The sequence below is a fragment of the Agaricus bisporus genome (genome assembly GCF_000300575.1).
Source record: "Agaricus bisporus var. bisporus H97 unplaced genomic scaffold AGABI2scaffold_7, whole genome shotgun sequence".
Classification (NCBI taxonomy): Eukaryota; Fungi; Basidiomycota; class Agaricomycetes; order Agaricales; family Agaricaceae; genus Agaricus; species Agaricus bisporus.
This window is the reverse complement of record NW_006267370.1, coordinates 783,892-800,892: the sequence shown is the minus strand read 5'-3', so window position 1 is coordinate 800,892 and position 17,001 is coordinate 783,892. Positions and strand designations below refer to the sequence as shown.

At 46.3% G+C, this 17,001-nt stretch overlaps 7 protein-coding genes across 7 annotated transcripts; 4 read left to right on the top strand and 3 right to left on the bottom strand.

Moving 5' to 3' along the window:
* The first annotated feature begins 137 nt into the window (after positions 1-137).
* On the top strand, positions 138-1,543 carry AGABI2DRAFT_179258 (hypothetical protein). The gene has a single exon (XM_006462492.1). The coding sequence runs from the start codon at positions 166-168 to the stop codon at positions 1,465-1,467; it is 1,302 nt and encodes a 433-aa protein (XP_006462555.1). The 5' UTR covers positions 138-165; the 3' UTR covers positions 1,468-1,543.
* A 75-nt stretch (positions 1,544-1,618) lies between these two features.
* AGABI2DRAFT_206955 (hypothetical protein) lies at positions 1,619-3,507 on the bottom strand (the record flags this gene model as incomplete). Its single annotated transcript, XM_006462491.1, has 3 exons — positions 1,619-2,110; positions 2,169-3,114; positions 3,170-3,507. 3 exons carry the CDS (start codon positions 3,505-3,507, stop codon positions 1,733-1,735), a joined length of 1,662 nt encoding a protein of 553 aa, XP_006462554.1. The 3' UTR covers positions 1,619-1,732.
* A 9-nt stretch (positions 3,508-3,516) lies between these two features.
* On the bottom strand, positions 3,517-4,880 carry AGABI2DRAFT_193676 (hypothetical protein). The gene is made up of 8 exons (XM_006462490.1): positions 4,780-4,880; positions 4,702-4,727; positions 4,482-4,644; positions 4,127-4,429; positions 4,052-4,076; positions 3,861-4,004; positions 3,783-3,814; positions 3,517-3,736 (listed from the first exon to the last, which is right to left on the bottom strand). Exons 1-8 carry the CDS (start codon positions 4,807-4,809, stop codon positions 3,695-3,697), a joined length of 765 nt encoding a protein of 254 aa, XP_006462553.1. The 5' UTR covers positions 4,810-4,880; the 3' UTR covers positions 3,517-3,694.
* Positions 4,881-5,071: 191 nt separating this feature from the next.
* AGABI2DRAFT_193675 (hypothetical protein) lies at positions 5,072-6,549 on the top strand. The gene is made up of 9 exons (XM_006462489.1): positions 5,072-5,253; positions 5,307-5,340; positions 5,397-5,445; positions 5,495-5,573; positions 5,628-5,812; positions 5,877-6,002; positions 6,103-6,120; positions 6,181-6,358; positions 6,423-6,549. The coding sequence occupies exons 1-9, from the start codon at positions 5,097-5,099 to the stop codon at positions 6,464-6,466; spliced, it is 870 nt and encodes a 289-aa protein (XP_006462552.1). The 5' UTR covers positions 5,072-5,096; the 3' UTR covers positions 6,467-6,549.
* Positions 6,550-6,662: 113 nt separating this feature from the next.
* Positions 6,663-10,902, top strand: AGABI2DRAFT_186443 (hypothetical protein; the record flags this gene model as incomplete). Its single annotated transcript, XM_006462488.1, has 26 exons — positions 6,663-6,761; positions 6,898-6,923; positions 6,998-7,095; positions 7,156-7,236; positions 7,299-7,576; positions 7,639-7,751; positions 7,816-7,851; positions 7,902-7,978; positions 8,036-8,283; positions 8,351-8,428; positions 8,473-8,532; positions 8,586-8,693; positions 8,759-8,840; positions 8,905-8,981; positions 9,044-9,048; positions 9,099-9,136; positions 9,191-9,419; positions 9,488-9,638; positions 9,693-9,710; positions 9,762-9,788; positions 9,839-9,846; positions 9,893-9,936; positions 9,993-10,030; positions 10,089-10,200; positions 10,255-10,618; positions 10,680-10,902. 26 exons carry the CDS (start codon positions 6,663-6,665, stop codon positions 10,861-10,863), a joined length of 2,679 nt encoding a protein of 892 aa, XP_006462551.1. The 3' UTR covers positions 10,864-10,902.
* Positions 10,903-11,336: 434 nt separating this feature from the next.
* AGABI2DRAFT_179255 (hypothetical protein) lies at positions 11,337-13,575 on the bottom strand (the record flags this gene model as incomplete). The annotated part of the gene is made up of 5 exons (XM_006462487.1): positions 13,126-13,575; positions 12,171-13,066; positions 11,911-12,114; positions 11,663-11,862; positions 11,337-11,610 (listed from the first exon to the last, which is right to left on the bottom strand). Exons 1-5 carry the CDS (start codon positions 13,532-13,534, stop codon positions 11,337-11,339), a joined length of 1,983 nt encoding a protein of 660 aa, XP_006462550.1. The 5' UTR covers positions 13,535-13,575.
* Positions 13,576-14,353: 778 nt separating this feature from the next.
* On the top strand, positions 14,354-15,567 carry AGABI2DRAFT_137220 (hypothetical protein). The gene is made up of 7 exons (XM_006462486.1): positions 14,354-14,556; positions 14,622-14,651; positions 14,710-14,892; positions 14,960-14,989; positions 15,047-15,097; positions 15,149-15,277; positions 15,367-15,567. Exons 1-7 carry the CDS (start codon positions 14,410-14,412, stop codon positions 15,430-15,432), a joined length of 636 nt encoding a protein of 211 aa, XP_006462549.1. The 5' UTR covers positions 14,354-14,409; the 3' UTR covers positions 15,433-15,567.
* Positions 15,568-17,001: the final 1,434 nt, after the last annotated feature.

The window sequence follows — 17,001 nt, the reverse complement described above, 5'->3', positions numbered from 1 at the left end:
GCTGTTGAGAAGTACGGTGTGCCTACTCTAGTGGGCTTTGGCGAAACACGCGTACTGAATTGGAAATCAGGTTATGACAGAATTTGACTAAGGAAGATTGGATGAGCGGACTCCTGCTTAGTCAGCCCCGCATAAGTCATGATCAGTTCGTTAAGCCTCTCTTGAATGGCTACTACCAGCTACACCATATACTCTCATTATGACCCTGATAAAGACAAGGAACGGTTACAGCTAGAGACGAATCAAGTCCCCGAAACCGACACCGAAACCGATGCTGATGCCAATAAGGGACCCGACGATGATGATAAGCTATGGAGAGAAGCAGCTTCTGCATCGTTCCTCCGAGCTCAGCGACCTCCTCCCAAATTTGTGCCTGCCACTATCTCGTATGGTTTTGATAGTGATGCAGGACCATCCACTTCAAAGCACACTACGTCGAGTTCGTCCCTTGGTACATCACTATCATCTTGGTATCGCTCTTTGGCTATTGCCAATGACTCAGGTCCTTCGTCATATCAACCTCGACCGTCATCTGCTCCAGTCCCAACATCTTCATCTGTAGAGGTGTCTAAGAAATCTCCTATTGAACGTCGAAATCGGACGCAGACAAAGAAGAACAAGGATGATTGGTTTATTCAGAAAGTTCTTCAATCAGCACCTTCTAGTAGTGCACCATCTACCCCTCCACCTACTCTCGCTGATATACTTGCGCGAGACCCTCCTCCATTACCTTCTGAACCTAAATACCATCCACCTGTATGGTTAGAAATTGGTCCTTCCAATAGAGGATTTACAATGTTACAAAAGGGTGGATGGAATGAAGGGGAAGCTCTCGGTGCAGGAGGAGGAAGAGGAGGTTCAAGACGCTTGCACACTCAATCATCATCGTCATCATCATCATCAACTACGACGTCATATCTTGACAAGGGCAAACACAAAACCCGGGACACGGAAATGACAATGATGAAACTCGAGAAGAAAAGGGAACAGCAGGACGGTCACGGTCCCTCTGACGTCAGGCCGGCGGAAAAAATCTCTAACGACGTCATCGACCTAACATTGACCGATTCCGAATCAGAAATTGACGAAGAAGTGGGTGATATCGGTGTCAAGGAGGAGGAGGAAGAGGAGTTTTCTGAAGCTCACAACGAGAGAATCAGAAATACGAATAGAAAAGAAGGTCCCAATGACAACTCGCATGGAGGCACAGCTTTATTAACACCAATAGCCACGGTTTTAAAGTTGGACCGGCTGGGCATTGGGCTCAAAGCGAAAACGGAAGGACCGTACAAAGCTTCTGTGAAACGCGTTACACACCATGCGGCGGCATTGAATGCCCATATGAAAGCTGCACAAGAAGCACGAAAGCGGAGAGAAAAGTTTGGTCGTGGGCGGAGGGGATATGAGAGGCAAAAACGTGGAGAAGAAGAGAGACGTCAGAACTTGATTGCATACATGAATTCATAATGAGTTGGAATAATTCATTCCCCATCGCAAATCGGTTGAATTATGATATCTATAATACAATAGTCTTTTTCCATCCTTCCAGGAGATAAGGTTACCACGTAAATAGCAAATGGTGAAGCGACAAAAATCAATCGAGATCGAATCTAAAAGAAAAAAAAAAGGTTTCGCGCCACAGGCGAAATCATAATTTCTTATCTGTTCGTAAAGAAAAAAAATATCAAAAATCAAATACATGCGAGGGGGAGGTTTTAGCTAAAATGTCCTGCTATGACAGGACATTCTCTCCCCAAACCCCTTGAGCTGATTCGCATCGCACCTCAGCTACATACATTTTAAGCCATTGCACCATTTCCCAGGTGATCTGACTGCACCGTGTGACGTCTATCGAACGCAATCTCTCTGGTTTGAGAAGTCCAGAATGGGTTGTAAAATTGACTTTGGCGCGGGCTTGGGAGGCTGCTGCTTCGGAGGCGGAGGTGGTCATAGCCATGACTGAGGTGTGATATCGAGCGAATCCGTTTGGACTGGGAGGAAGACGGGCTTCGACAAATGATCGTAGAGAGTCCCAGTCGAGGCTTGTACAGCCATCAAGGTTGAGGTCCTCGAGGTGAGGACAGATCCATGGTTGTGAGGATGTCAATGCCTGAACCAAACGCATGATTCCACCGGTGTAAAAAAGATAAAGGACGTAGAGTGCATACCTTTAAAAAGTAAGAAGTCAAATCTTCCATGTCGATGACTTCCAAAACCGTCAGGGAAGATAGACGAGAGAGGAGTTTGACGAATGACATCTCGTTGAGAAGACATGATTCGATGCGAAGATACTTTAAGGAGATACGTGTAAGAGCTTGTGTATGGAGGTACTTGATAATCGAGTTGATATCCTGCAGATAGCACAGCTCCAGTTGCTCCAGATTTGGAAAAGCGATTTGGGACATGATGTGTTGCGTGAGAGCATTCCCAGTATAATGGAACGACGCTTTCGTGAGTCGTGCGAGATGGATGATTCTATTTGTAGAAGGCAGAGTTTCTGGAATCGTGTCTTCTTGGGGACCACAAGGGTACAAATCGACATCCGCGATGTTGCGAAGAGCCAGTTCCTCCAATTGCGGACATTGACGGAGGACAGCAATCAGGGTTGAGGGTGAGGGAGTTGAGCCGTTGAAATAGCCACCGAGCTTGAGAACACGGAGTCGCGTAAGTAAGCGCAAGTCCCAGCCGAAGTTGAATGATGTAAAGGAACAGGAGCGTAGCCGAGGGGTGTTGCCGATGAAGAGAGGAGCCGTCGGTGCTGCTCGGTGGTCTTCCTGTATCGAATGGTATATGTGGATAGATAGGGTTTCTAACAAGGGGGCATCGTCTTTCCACTGAAGGAGAGCAGCGTGGACTTGCGAACGGTTTGGGACGCTGAGGGAAAAGGATCTTGTGCGCCACAGGGCGGGCCGGAGGAGATCCATAGCGAGCATCACTTGCTCGCTGACGCTGTAAGAGTTATCCAGCCGGGGCGTAAAGTTGACGGTGACATCGAGGGGACACGACTTGGAACGCTCCAGTCTTCTGCGGGCTTTGTCAATGGGATCGTGAGGGCTGATAGTGACTTTAGCCCATAGCTTTGGGGTGTCCAGGGCGACTTGTTCCCAGTAACGGCTATTATGGTAAAATGAACACGAGTAGCGGGACCGAAGATAGACTATTCACGAACCAGACCAGCATCAATGTCGGAACCATAATTGGGTCCTCGTCGCCCATGCCCAGCACGCCGATGACGAAGATGGAGGACAAGAGCTCGCTTGGGAGACGGATGACGGGGGACTGGAGACGGACTTCCTGCTCGAGCTGGGACTTGAGTGCCTGGCGCTGGGTCATGAGCCTGGCCATCTGGGCGTCGAGGCTGTTGATGGCCTCGCGGAGAGCAGATATCTTTGGACCGGAGGGGGTGCGGGGGGCATAGATGTCGTCGTAGTTGGTGTTGAGAAAGTTGGGGAGGGGACGGGGCTTTGCGGAAAAGCGGGGCGGGGCGTCGAAGGCGACGGGGGCCATGAGACTGAGATGACGACAAAGAAGGGGTTATAAGCATTCTGCCTCGTGCAGCTGTGTGTTTACAAGAGCGGGCAGGGATCCAGAAAAGACGGAGAGTGACCTGCAACGTGGGAGGTCGCAGGACACGAGGAACGCAACGAGGCACTCCAGTCCATCTTATCAGCCACATCAGACTACACTACTCTATCTATTCGGCCCTCGCACGGTATACTCCAAATTGACACAGCACCTGCATCGCGTCAGCAAAGCACAGCACACCATACTATCCCACTCACTGCTATATCCAGTGTCACAACCAGCAAGCTCCCTGTGGGCGTCATTAATACTGATCCCTGCCTATCCAGTCCCCTTACCTGTCAGCCAGCTGGCATTGAGAATAATGTAGTCGCGATCCATTCTCTTGGACAGAATAGATGCACCAAACGCGGCATTGCCACATATCGCAAAGAAGAAGAGCGCAGGCGACAAGCCCTTGCACCGCGTCTTGAAGTTTTTGACTAACATCATCAGCACTGACCGCTAGTACATAAAGAACAGTCCTTACTTATTTGCGGAATCCGGGCGCCAATCTGGCGACTATGAATTCGGATCGACTGAGCAAAAAATTTAATCAACTCACAAAGGACATGCAGCTTAACCACCCAAATATCTGGCTTTTCCAAAAGTTCCCTCTCGAGATGGTGTGTCCTGGTGTTCTCTGTTCGCCCTCACCCGAAATCCACCATGCAGTCGTTCCGACGAGACACACAAAGATGACCGCGGCAGTGTACCGCATCGTCAAAGTCTTCGCCCTCAGTGGTGTGGGTTTGTCTTGCTCTTCTTCTCCAAGTAATGGCTCGTTCTCCCCATTTTCTACAGGACGACTATGCTTCCACCGGTAATAGTAGATTTGGCAAAAGAGCGTCACATCACACAGCACATACTGTTCTTTCCATGTTAGCGTAAAGCCATTTTTACACGAGACATGGACCTACGTAGCAGTCTAGGATAATGATAGTCGGTAGCAAACCTGCAAATAGAGCACCGATAAGATTGCAAAAGTCTCCAAATAGCCATATCAAGACAAAAGCTACGCTGAGACCTTGCCCAGACTGTAGCGCATAGTTTTCGTATATCTGTGGAGAGTACACCACGATCCTAGGAAATGAATGAACTTTGACTGACGTGTGACTGAGGAGAGTTGCAACTACTTACCAGCACGCAATGGATATCCAACCAAACTAGATTGAAAACTTGAATCTTTGTGCAGAAAAAGAAATGGAAGACTCGTACAATACTGCTTAGGCCACTGGGGACGATCATGGTAGGAGCGAAGACAAGTGTAGTGCGAGACCAGGGTCTTATCTGGTCCTAACTCCGATGGGACGAACGGAAGAAAAAGCTATAATAACTCCGGCCCTTCCAAGCCGATAGGCCCAGCATTTTCTCTCGAACGTCTAAAATATTCTGCGTCTTCAGTGAGCTTGGGATGCCTGGATGTGACAATACATAAATCCTATTGGGTGACAAGATGGATCATTGATGTCCGGTGACGGACGTGCCATGTCACGCAGGGCTCGCGTTCACATGCCGTTTTTGCAACTTGTATCATGGACGGTCAAGAAGCTCTCAGAAGAATCGCAAGACAATTCCGGGCAGCCGGCGGCGGTGGACCTGGTGGACCAGGAAAAGGCCTATTTGCTGGTAGCGGTCTCCTTATTGCCTTAGTCGTTGGAGGTTATGCTCTCAACGCAAGTTTGTTCAATGGTATGCCTTACTACCACCCCAATTCGACCCGAATGTCCTGACGCGTTTCATAGTCGATGGTGGTCACCGTGCCATCAAGTACAGCCGGTAAGCTTTTACGTTGCACAATTTTGAAGACTTTTCTTACACGAAATGTCGTTCAGTATACATGGTGTCAAACCCGACATTTACAGTGAAGGTACTCACCTGGTGGTACGTACTATGAAGCTATACGATACTTTTGTTACATGTTTGTTTCTAGTTGCCCTGGGTAGAGCGGCCTGTCATTTTTGATATTCGAGCAAAGCCACGAAGCATTGCCAGCCTTACAGGAACAAAAGGTCGGTTTTTTCATTAGTTTATTGCCGTCATGAAATGAACCCATTTATAACTAGATCTTCAAATGGTCAACATTACTTGTCGTGTTCTTTCCCGCCCTTTCCAGAGTAACCTTCCCCAAATCTACCGTGAACTTGGTCAAGACTATGATGAACGAGTTCTTCCGTCTATTGTCAACGAAGTTTTGAAGAGTGTCGTCGCACAATTCAATGCTAGCCAGTTGATCACTCAGCGAGAACACGTATGTTGATGACCTCCCTTCAAGCACAAAGAACCCAACAAGCTGACCCTGTTTATTTATATAGGTGTCTCGTCTTGTTCGCGAGAACTTGACACAACGAGCTCTCCGGTTCAACATGGTACTCGATGATGTCTCAATTACCCACGTTGCGTTCTCTCCTGAGTTTACCCATGCTGTCGAAGCCAAACAGGTCAGTCAACCCTTCATGTAACTTACGAAAATCGAAGCTTCAACACACTTTCCTAGGTTGCTCAACAAACGGCATTGCGTGCCGCTTCCTTGTTGACCAGGCTATTCAAGAAAAGCAGGTACGTTGATAATTCAATTTTGGATAATGATGCGCAGTTTCAACTTACACTTCTTGATAGTCCATCATTGTTCGTGCGCAGGGTGAGGCACAATCAGCAGAGCTTGTCGGAGAGGCATTGCGCAAGAACAAGGGTTTCCTTGAGCTTCGTCGCCTCGAAGCAGCGAGGGAAATCGCAACGCATCTTTCAACGTCTGGTAACAAGGTGATGCTGGATTCCCAAGGTCTCCTCCTCAATAGCAAGTCATGTTTCTCTGCTGTTCAATTACGAGATACTAATTTTCCGCTTTGCCGATTTTTTAGTCGCTGGAGATGATGCAAAGGATCTTCTCAAAAATACAAAATAAACGACTTATTGTTCCATTGCTAGTTTCCCGTCTCATAATAGCATAATTTCCTTGAGCCCACAAAAAATGGCTTTACAGCTGCTGCAAGTGCCGGGACTCGTTAAGGAGAACTGTTCCCAGCACGTGACCGCATCATTCAGTTTCGCGACGCTCAGCCCGCCACTTTCTTGACACCTCTTAATCTTTTTCGCATATAATGGCTCGGAAAAGACAGCAGAGTTCGATTAATTCTAACACCAGAGACGAAAGCGCGAGTTCTGGCGATGAAGTTCGCGATTCATCCAACCCGAAGAGAGTTAGGTGGAATTCAATGCACGGTGGTGCAGATAGCGATAATGAAAGTGAACAATCAGAGGTGGATGCTAATAAGGTTTTTCTTGTTGCCATTTTACGTCTTTTTGTGTCATTTGCATTTTTGCTGATGATGATAGATTTCCTTGGCCGTTTTTTGTTCACAGTTGGAAGCATTTTTAGGTTGCTTATTCGTTGACTGACTTTTTTTTTTTTTTTTGGTTTGAAATTAACAAATAGTGGTCGAGTTGGTGCTGCTTATTTTCATCCTACTAGCTGCGTTTTGTATTTGCTTGAAGATACGCAAGAATCGCATCATTATGATTTCACTGTCTTGCGTACGCAATCTCATCCAACTTATTTACCCTGTGCATATACTCAATCACAAAAAAAAATAGTTCTTGAACAAACTTCGCCTGATGTTGTACTCACAAGCTCGAAGTCTGATGAAAATTTCATTGATACGATACGTGATCACTGTAAGGCTTTTCTTCCTCCACTTCTCGCAATAACGCATATACTCACTTTTGATTTGTGTCAGTGGATACGACGAATGCGATATTTCAAATTAGACCATACAAAGAATTTAATCCTACCAGAGGAAAAGATCGCTTGTTATATCTAAATCGCCTGGCGGATCTCCCTGTGGATGAAAATATTGCACTTCAGACGACCAGTGGAAGTGTTGGTGGTGTTTCACACAATGCGTATGATTTTATGAGTAGAAGGCGTGAAGAGACGGGGGACCCGACTATGAAACATTGGAACGCTTCTATTCGGTTATCCAACTTTTCGTGTGCAGAGAACTCGCCGCTTTGTGTAAGTACTACTACGTCGTTCAATGTGTTGACCCTTTTTTGACTTTTTTTTTGGCTTGATAGATGTCTTCTGCGGGCGCACTTATTGATCATCTTGTGAGGGAGCAAGCGTTGAGCGACCTCAATGATGAAGGTATTCAAGGATTGGTAATTAGGGAAATTGAAGTTCTTACACTGTTGGTTCATTTCGCTTCGTCGCTTCGTTTGTCAAAGATTATTTTTAATATCCTTTCGCCACAGTAATGAAATCATGCATATAAATATGGATGCCTTATTGTAAATCGCTTCTTTGTGAGCTTTTGTTCATCTAACTCTTTCATATCTAGGTCGTTGCAAGTTTTCGAAAATGAAAGCCACGCTTCTGTACATTCGTCGAAATTCAAGGAAGGTCTTTCACTTTACGGTTGGTGACATTTTCTATTGCCATACTAGATGTTTATCAATTATCGTGAGGTTTCAGGAACTCTCAACTATACGAAAACGACGCTGGGACGGTCTTTGTTGTATTCATGGCTTATGAGACCGTCGTGTTCTATATCTGTTATCAAATTGCGACATGAAGCTGTGGCATGCTTCTCCAGACCCGAAAATCTAACGCCAACAGGCGTGATGCACGGCCATTTGAAAGGGGTTAAAAATGTTCCACGAATGCTTGCTGTCATGAGGAGTGGAAAGATCAAACTCGCGGACTGGCAAGGACTGGCAAAGGCATGAATATTCTACTTCACTGTATTACGTTTGATGTTCGTCAACTAACCTGACATTTTTTATCAAGTTGTCTTTTCATATTGTTATGCTATGTGACACAATAACGGAACTCCATGGTGGGGATGCTATCGACGTCTTGCAACGAGTATGTCCTCGAGGCTTTAAAGAAGTTGATCTTACCCCTTCTAGATCCTTACAGCTGCCGATATTCAAATTCTCAAAGAAATTGGGGTGCGAGTAAATGAAGTTGTCCGTGGGACCACTCTTATGACAGTTCTCATTCCCACTGACTATTTATTTAGATTGACTGGGAGGAATCCACGCTCGCCGAACGAGTATGCGTTCGACCCGGTATAGATGAAGAGTTGGATAATAAAAAGCATGTGTATCACGGCATTGATTCTATTCTGGTAAGTGTCCTAGTGTCGGCCTCATCCATGGTCTCCTCTCGTTGCTCAGAAGAGGAAATTACTAGTCGAATGTTGCACATCAAATTTCGCGGAATGTTCCAAGGAACTTGGCAATGTCACTCAATGTGGTTTACTTCCCACAGTTAGGTTAGGATTTTCTTTGACTTGTTGAAAACGTGGTCCGTACTAACACAGCTGGGGTGGGCAAAAGGGTATCTAATTTGTATTCCTATTTCGCAGGGATGGGAAGAAGGGTTGGCACCGGTTCCTGATAATTGGACGTTGCAGGTATGGGATGCCTTCTTTTTTTTGCACATGGATTGATGTTGTGAACTTGTTTGTTTGATTAGTTTTCGTCTGAGTGAGTGATTGAGTGGTTTATGCGAAAATGATATTGACCGATAGCAGTGATCATGTCTACTTCAAATCGTCAGAGATGCATGGTGCGTCTATTTAGTACCTTTCATTCTCATCTGGTTGAACGATGTCGTGGATAGATATGGACAATCATATCGGGGATCTTCATTCGGCCATTGTTGATAGAGAAATTGAGATTATTCAAGAACTTCTTGAAGAGGTCCTTGTTCATGACAAGATGATAGGCGATGTTTGTGATATTTGTGCCGAATTGGATTGCTTGCTGTCTTTTGCAGAAGCATCAAGAAACTACAACTACAAGCAACCGGAAATGGTAGAAGACAACGTGATTGAGATTGTTGGTGGAAGGTGTGGAACTTTGGAACCTGGTGAAATTATCATTTGGGAAACTGATATTATTCGTCATTCGCCTTTAGACATCCATTACAGGAGCAGGTGGTTGATGTGTTCGTGCCCAATGATACAAAAATTGCGGGAGGCGCCGGCATCGGGTCTCCCTTACGAAATGAAGATGGAAAAATATTGAATAGTGTGATGTTATGCACGGGAGCGAATGCCTGCGGAAAGGTGATTGTGATTCTATGTGATTTTGGGAGGTCCGGTTCACATATTTTTTCACAGAGTGTATTTTTGAAACAAGTTTGTCGACGCTCGTGTACTAAATATTCTATTTTGCTGAAATAACACTAGGTCGCTCTCATTCAGATCATGGCTCAGGTGAGCGAGCTGTTAATTTGAAATGGAAAGTTGTTGACTTTATGGGTCAGATTGGATGGTAGAATAAGGACTTGTTATGTGTTTCACTAATCTCACGGGAATAGCTTCGTACCTGCAGATTATGCGCGCCTGGGACTAGTAGACAAGAGTAAGATTCCTTATTCAGTGCTCATATTAATCTATTGACAGCTGATATACTTCAAGTCTTCACCCGCGTATCCACGCGAGAATCGGTGTCCAAAGTGCCCAAAGATCAAATCTCGTTTTCAAGTTTGTGGAAGCTGAATTCTGGTATGATAGGTCCAGTCCGCTTTCATGATCGACCTCAATCAGGTTTCGCTATCACTTCGAAACTGCACGAAGCGATCACTCATTCTATTGGATGAGTTTGGAAAGGGTACTCTATCCACAGGTGCGTGAAAATCAATCATATGTAATGGGGGTGTTCTGAGCCTGGAAAAAAAAGACGGTGCTGGAATTTTCTGCGGTGTCCTGAAACACCTCTTGAACAGAGGTGCTGAGTGTCCAAAGGTTCTAGTGGCGACACATTTTCATGACGTTTTCAATGAGCAACTATTGAATCCTCACAACATGCCGATCACATTTTGTCATATGCAGGTTATATTCTGCGTGACGGATGAGAGCATCAGCGAGGGCGACGAGTCTACTGCTTCTTTTCCGCAATTAAATGGCATAAAGGCAAGCACTGGGGAAAATATAACTTACCTCTACAAAGTGACCGAGGGTTTGTCATTGGATTCTCATGCCGGAAAGTGTGCGTTATTATGTGGTGTCCCAACTCGAGTTGTTCAACGAGCAAGACACGTTAGGTTAGCGTACTCGAGTTTGTATCGGGACGTTTGTGTAACTTGCTAAATGGTCTCTTTTTAGTGACCTGCTTTCCAGGCACGAGCTGAATCAGCTGTTGGATGAAGAAATGGATGAGAAAGAACGTGACGAGTTGAGGGCTGCTGAAGAAATCTGTCGCAGATTTCTTGCTTGGCAGTTGGATGAAGAGGATGGGAAAAGCACAAAGGATAAGTTGGCAGACATTCTAGGAAAGGAGTTGGAGTGAAGGTGTAGAAACACACGATTGTGGACTTTGACTCGCATGAACCAATGCTACAAAATATGGGTGATTTTGTATCAAGGCTACGCGATAGAGTAAATGAGGCGTGGAATATGGAAGGTCATCCATCAAAAGGCTTCAAATGTTCAGCGTTCAAGTCCGATCTCATAATACTTTGCGAGGTAGGATGTCCTATAGTTTATCGTTCCGCGCCGAGAAGACCCTGGTTGAAACAACGCCATTTGGACCCAAAGGGGGACATTATCGAGATAAGTGGAGAGGAGGAAGAATCCATATATAATCCATAAATGCCTCGCAATCATACAGATAACATGCTCACGGAGAAGCGATCATGGTTACTGTGTAAAGGACAAATGCAGAAAAGCATTCGTCAGTAACCGGAATAGGAGCAACCCGTATCACTATTCCAAGAGCAAGGGATTACAGACGAATAGTTGCAGCAGATTCCTCGCCGTTCCTTAACGATATTCGCCGCAATTCTTCCAACCTAATGTCGTACCCCAGCATCTCCACATTCTATGAACCACCTCTAATTTGGCATCACGGCCCAGCTCTGGACTTTCCAGATCGTCAAGGTCTTCGAGAAACCCTTCTCGAAGCCTAGAATTTGTTGGAAGATTACTGGTAGCATATGCGCGTAAGTTGGCCAGGGAGAGAAGTAATAAACCAGAGGGAAGAGCCGCGACTTGTTGATTATCCGATGGTTGAGCCACAAGTAGACGCTCGACACGTCTAGTAATGTCATGTCAAAGAAGTGTTCAGTGATCTTTTTCTGACAGCGTACCGCATGGCATCCCAGACGCTTCTCCTTTTGTTGATCCCGCCATATCGGCCTCTCCCTCTATTTCCAGTCCAGATACCGACAATAACACCCCCTGCCAGATATACGATTGCCAATGCAGGAGCAACACCGACAAATGCGAAGGTGAGTTCTTGTGATTTCAATAGATGATCGATACCAGTCAGAGCTTGATCGATGTCGACCTGAAAAAATGTGAGCGGCAGATACATTAATCAAGGAGTACGTTTTACCTTGGTTTTTTGTACTTGAATAAAGACGTTTCGCAAGAGTGTCCCTCCAATTGCGCTTCTAAGGGGTCTGCGAATGTCTTCTTCATAGACTTCCATCACGGGTGTCATATCACCTAGACGTATCTGTCTTGATAAAGAGGCGAGCTGGCTTTCGTTGTAATGAAGTTTGTCTCTGGCTAGAGAAAGCGTCATACGCTCCAGGCTCTAAAATTTGCGCACATCAACTTCCCGAAAGCGGTTGAAGGAGGGGGACTACTTACATCTAGATCTGCAAGGACACCCTCCTTTCTCACCAGGACACCCACGCCGTCATCGGCATAGCTACTACGGACAGTCTTCAAAACATCACGCAAGGGTTCCAACAACCAACCTCTGACGAAACCTTTAACGGTCTCGACTGCATCCTTCGCCACTTCCTCTAAACTCACTCTAGAAGCATACAATGACTTGCACACATATAGCGAAAGTAGTGGAATCAACACGATTTTCGGCCAAATGAGAACCAGAGTCCTTGGCCTCAACAACGCGTTATTTCCCAACATCTGTTTATGTGACACCCTCAACTGAGGAATAGTCTCATGAGACAAGTGTGCCAACGCTTGAGTGGTTGAAGGGTAGGCGGTGTCTACATCCACAGCAGCCTTCTGATCTAAAATTTCGACGAAGCGTTGAATTTTGGGAAGGAAGTGGGTTGTACCAGAGTATTCATAGGAAGGGTCGCTGAGTATTGAAACAAGGGAATTACGCATTCGAGAAAGTTGTCCGAGGATTTCAGCACGTTCGTTGCGAATACCTTCAAGGTCGCGGCGATTCGAACGACATTCTTGACGTGTGAGGGAGAGCGGATATGTGACACCATTAGCGATTAGAGTAGAATAATGGGAAGCTTGATAAGTTATTTTATTGCCGAATGGGGCATCTTCCGATATAGTTGGGGGTGGGAGGTATAAAAAGCCAGTCATTGGATATGAGCTTCGGGACAAATGAGGGAAACAAACTGTGGTCAAGGCAGTAGGCCTGAACGGTGATGTAGGTGACGTCGGGAAGAGTTTTGCCAGGGAGGAAGGTGTGAATGAGGTCAAGGTCATGGGTGACCCCTGGGCACGGACGGCTGAGGCGACTGCGCGAGTTGCATTGTACAGACGGACTGGCGTTGCTAGAATTTGGACAGGTAAGGCTTGCACGATACAGTCATTGAAAATCGAATATACGTACTCTGCAGAAGATACCAGGCAAGCTTCCACTTTGAACGTTCAATATCTCTCCACCATTCAGCTTCAGCCTCAGCCTCGGCGGCCTGAGTCAAGTAGATATCCATTGCTTCTGCATACAGACTGACAACTATTCTCCCAATGAGAACCTCTTTTAGCGCCTCCTCTTCAGCGTCAGCAGCCGTCAAAGAATCTTTTCCCTTTCTCTCATATTCTAGCAGAACAGAAATCGCGTTCTTGGCCTGCTGTGAGTCAAGCAGCTGGGATTGAGGAAATGAAGCAAGGAGGGCATGGAGGTCATGCTTGAGAGTAGATTGTCGCGGGTCTTGAACAGCGTCGAGCGTGGCAAAGGGCAGAGATGGCGAAGGAGCAGTGAGATTGCGGGTGAAATTGTGGACGAATTGCGAAGTCATTATCGCAACTGCTCAATGGCAAGCCAAACCATCCAAGCTGTCACCAAAATAGAAAATGACACCAAAATAGAACATTGCAGAGTCTCCCACGGCCCAGCAAGGGCCGCCTGCTGAAATATTACACTTGCAAAAAGCCTTATAATCGTCTGGAGGAAGATGGAGAGTGCGACTAGAAGGATCATGGGTCAAGTCATTTTCAAATTACAACACCTTGTGATGCTATAGTATCATAACGCCTAGTATCTACTCCTCACGGCCTGGAGGCTCGCAAAAAGGTGGTGAATATAAGGGATTTCACTTAAACAAATCCTATGACCAGGGCTCGAGATGGAAGACTACCGAGGTCACCAACCCTAGCAACGTCGTCCATACGTTCAAGTATCTCCTTCCCAACCATATCTTAGACTCCATCCCCCAAACGACTTATATACAGGCTCTTTGGATCTCTCCGATGTCTTCATACCTTTAAACAAACACTTTCGAATGATTACTGTAAGGCTTCTCTCTAAACCAGTTGTCCTGGGGTATAGTGGACGATGTTCTAATATAGTACTACTCTATTTCAGTAACGCCAGCCCGATATAGTATACTCGTGTGCTTTGTAGCCAAGGGTACTTATTTACTTATTTGTGTTATCTCAAATCCTCAGAGGCTCTCGGCGCTCAGCTTGTGTATGGCACCGTACACATTGTTGAATGGAATGCTTCATCAGAGTCGAGTAAATACTTTGTTTGGGGTACGATTCAAGCTTCTACCGTCTACGTCATCAGCCGGTCTGTCCCGCACCGAGTCCCACGAATTTCGAAATGTCAACGTTGGACCGTCGGTAATTCCACATCGGTCAATTCGTCTTTCAGACATTCATTCTTGAAGCCATGACTGTTCGCCTCGCTCGCAGCGCGTTTGCATCTCTTCGTGCATCCGCTAGACCCCGCGCCAACTACGCACTTGCTGCTGCGAGGAGGAACATGAGTGCCCAATCACATGCAGGTGACTCCAAAAAGTCCGACATGCCCTGGATCGTGCGTCACTAGTTATATTCTATACCGTTGGCATACCAGTCGCTTATATGTTAGTTATCCTATAGGTTGGATCTGCGGTCGTCTTTGGTCCTCTCGTGCGTCTTTGAATTAGCTGGCATTTCAATTTTAAGAATCTACTCAACTCCCGCGTAGTTTTTGTACCTTCTTTCGCCTTCCGCTCGCAAATCTAAGGATGCCCATGGGGCTCACCATTCTCACCAGGAAACGCCCTCCTCGACCGAGGAAAATCATGAGCCGGAGGCTCAGAAACCTGAAATTATGACAGACGATGAGGGTACACCAGCTGACGTCACCTCGACAATTGCACTTGCTGAGGTGAGCTGGAAAAAGAAGTGTTATTTGGTTTGAGACAGTGAAAAGCTAATGTACGCGACTGGGTTAGGCAAGCGACGTTCCTAAGGATTCTCAGGCGGTAAGCAAAGATGGTTCCTCGAACCAAGGCCAAAAAAAGCTCACACCTCCCTTTTAGCCTGACGTCGTTGATAACCTGACCGCAGCTGCTCAGCAAGCACCAGCCGGAGTATGTCAAGTTCTATTGCGCTGCTCTGATTTAGCTGACTCGGCAATGTAGGAGGCTACTACGGAGGAAGCTACCACAACGACCGGAGACGCTGCAAACGAGACAGCTTCAGCCCCCAAAGCGACAGAACAGGCTCCCGAAACTACAGAACATGCGTCTGAGACTACACCTGCAGAACCAGTAAGTCCAGATGTCGATACAACCTCTGTTTTTATTGTTTGTATATGAAAGAAAGAATCACGAACTGATACAATTTTGTTTCCTTGTAGGCAGCCGAAACCTCTAGCGCTGACACAACCACTTCTGCAAAATCCGAACCATCATCGAGCACTTAGATTTATATTCACTCTAGAATATCTATGTACTCTTCGTCCCGCACGCGACATATGGACATTGAAGATGAAGGAACATTGGGATTCAAGTGACCTCCTAGAACTAGCATCTAGAGCGAAGAGCAATTTGTATCATCCACCTTCTAATGGATTATCAAATTGGGTTTTGTGTTAGCGAGACGTCCCCAAAGTTGGTCGGCACCATGACGCCAGACATCCCTTCCTGACAGTTAGCAGGCCTCCAAATTTCTTACCCCACACATGTTCCGAAGTTGAAGCCGAGTACGGCTGGCCCAACCTTGGCACAAAGTATTGCATGCATTGTTCATTTATCAAGAGATTGCAGCAGTACGAGTTTGTACCACTTCAGCGACGGATGTTTGATCTGGTAAAAGTACGCTTGCAAGTCGTTGCGGTCACCTAGACCATGTTGAAATTCCGATTCCCATTAGAGAAGACCGGGTTTGAAGTAGCAACAGGCGGCACTTTCAACGCGAATGAAAAGTGCGACTCCACACGCAGAGTAGCAGGTGATATAGGTACGGTGGTAGCCTTCTCGACATTGAAAAACCGTACGAATCTCTCCGCACATGTTCTTTACTGGTGTATTCGCAGCGATAGGACAACTTTCTCCCTAACTAGATGTGCATCGATGCGAAAATCTCTCCCCCTGGTATGTTGGATCCATCGTAAAATCCTACGACGCAGCATTCCTTATATGCAGACGTGACGCGAAATGAAAAAGTCAAACCCACGTTTCCCAACTAAACAGTGTCACTCACATGGTATAAGGCGATGGAAGATTCTATCCGCCTACTCCATGGGTGATATCAAAGCAAAACGAATGCGGCAGCTAAAATTGCAGTGACATATGCCTCAGTATCGATCAAAGACCAAAAGATCGTGAACGGCCTCTGCACAGCGGAGTATATGGACCGACCAGCGCTAAGTGTGGAACAAAGCCAAAGCCTGGTAAGTAACTCGCCTGCTCCAGTCACTCATAGAACCCCAGCTGCCTGTTCGATCAAAATCAAGCGTTGTTGATAGCCGTGCCCGATAGCCGTGCCTGACCACTGCCCATTGAATATATGGCTCTTTCGTCAAATCAGGTGGATGTAACTTACTCGCTGGAGTTGGTCATGCCGGGCAAAGAAATGGTGTGGCGTCCGGGAAAAGAAATGCTGCGGATACCATTCATTATAAACGGGTTTGCAGGTGGAGGTAATCAGCCCGATAAGACTATCGTTTGGTTATTGGGATTCCCTTCGTGGATAACGTTTACTCCTTGAGATTGTCCACGAAAGTCGTTTGATCGGAAGTGAAAGTGTTCCCGACGAAATTTCCGAAAGTTACGTCCGTGTTCGCAGCACTACCTTGCGGTTTGGTGAGGTACCCATTCATAATTTCAAGCCTCTAAAATCCTTTTTCGGTGATACGTCAGGTCAGCAAGCATGCGACGAATGTTTGATACACAAGACGCAATCCTTGTATCATCAAGAGGCCCTGCGATTCCGGAACCAGGTCTTGCAAGTAGCTGCCTGCTCAAATCCGAGCCAATACGTCGATCTACGG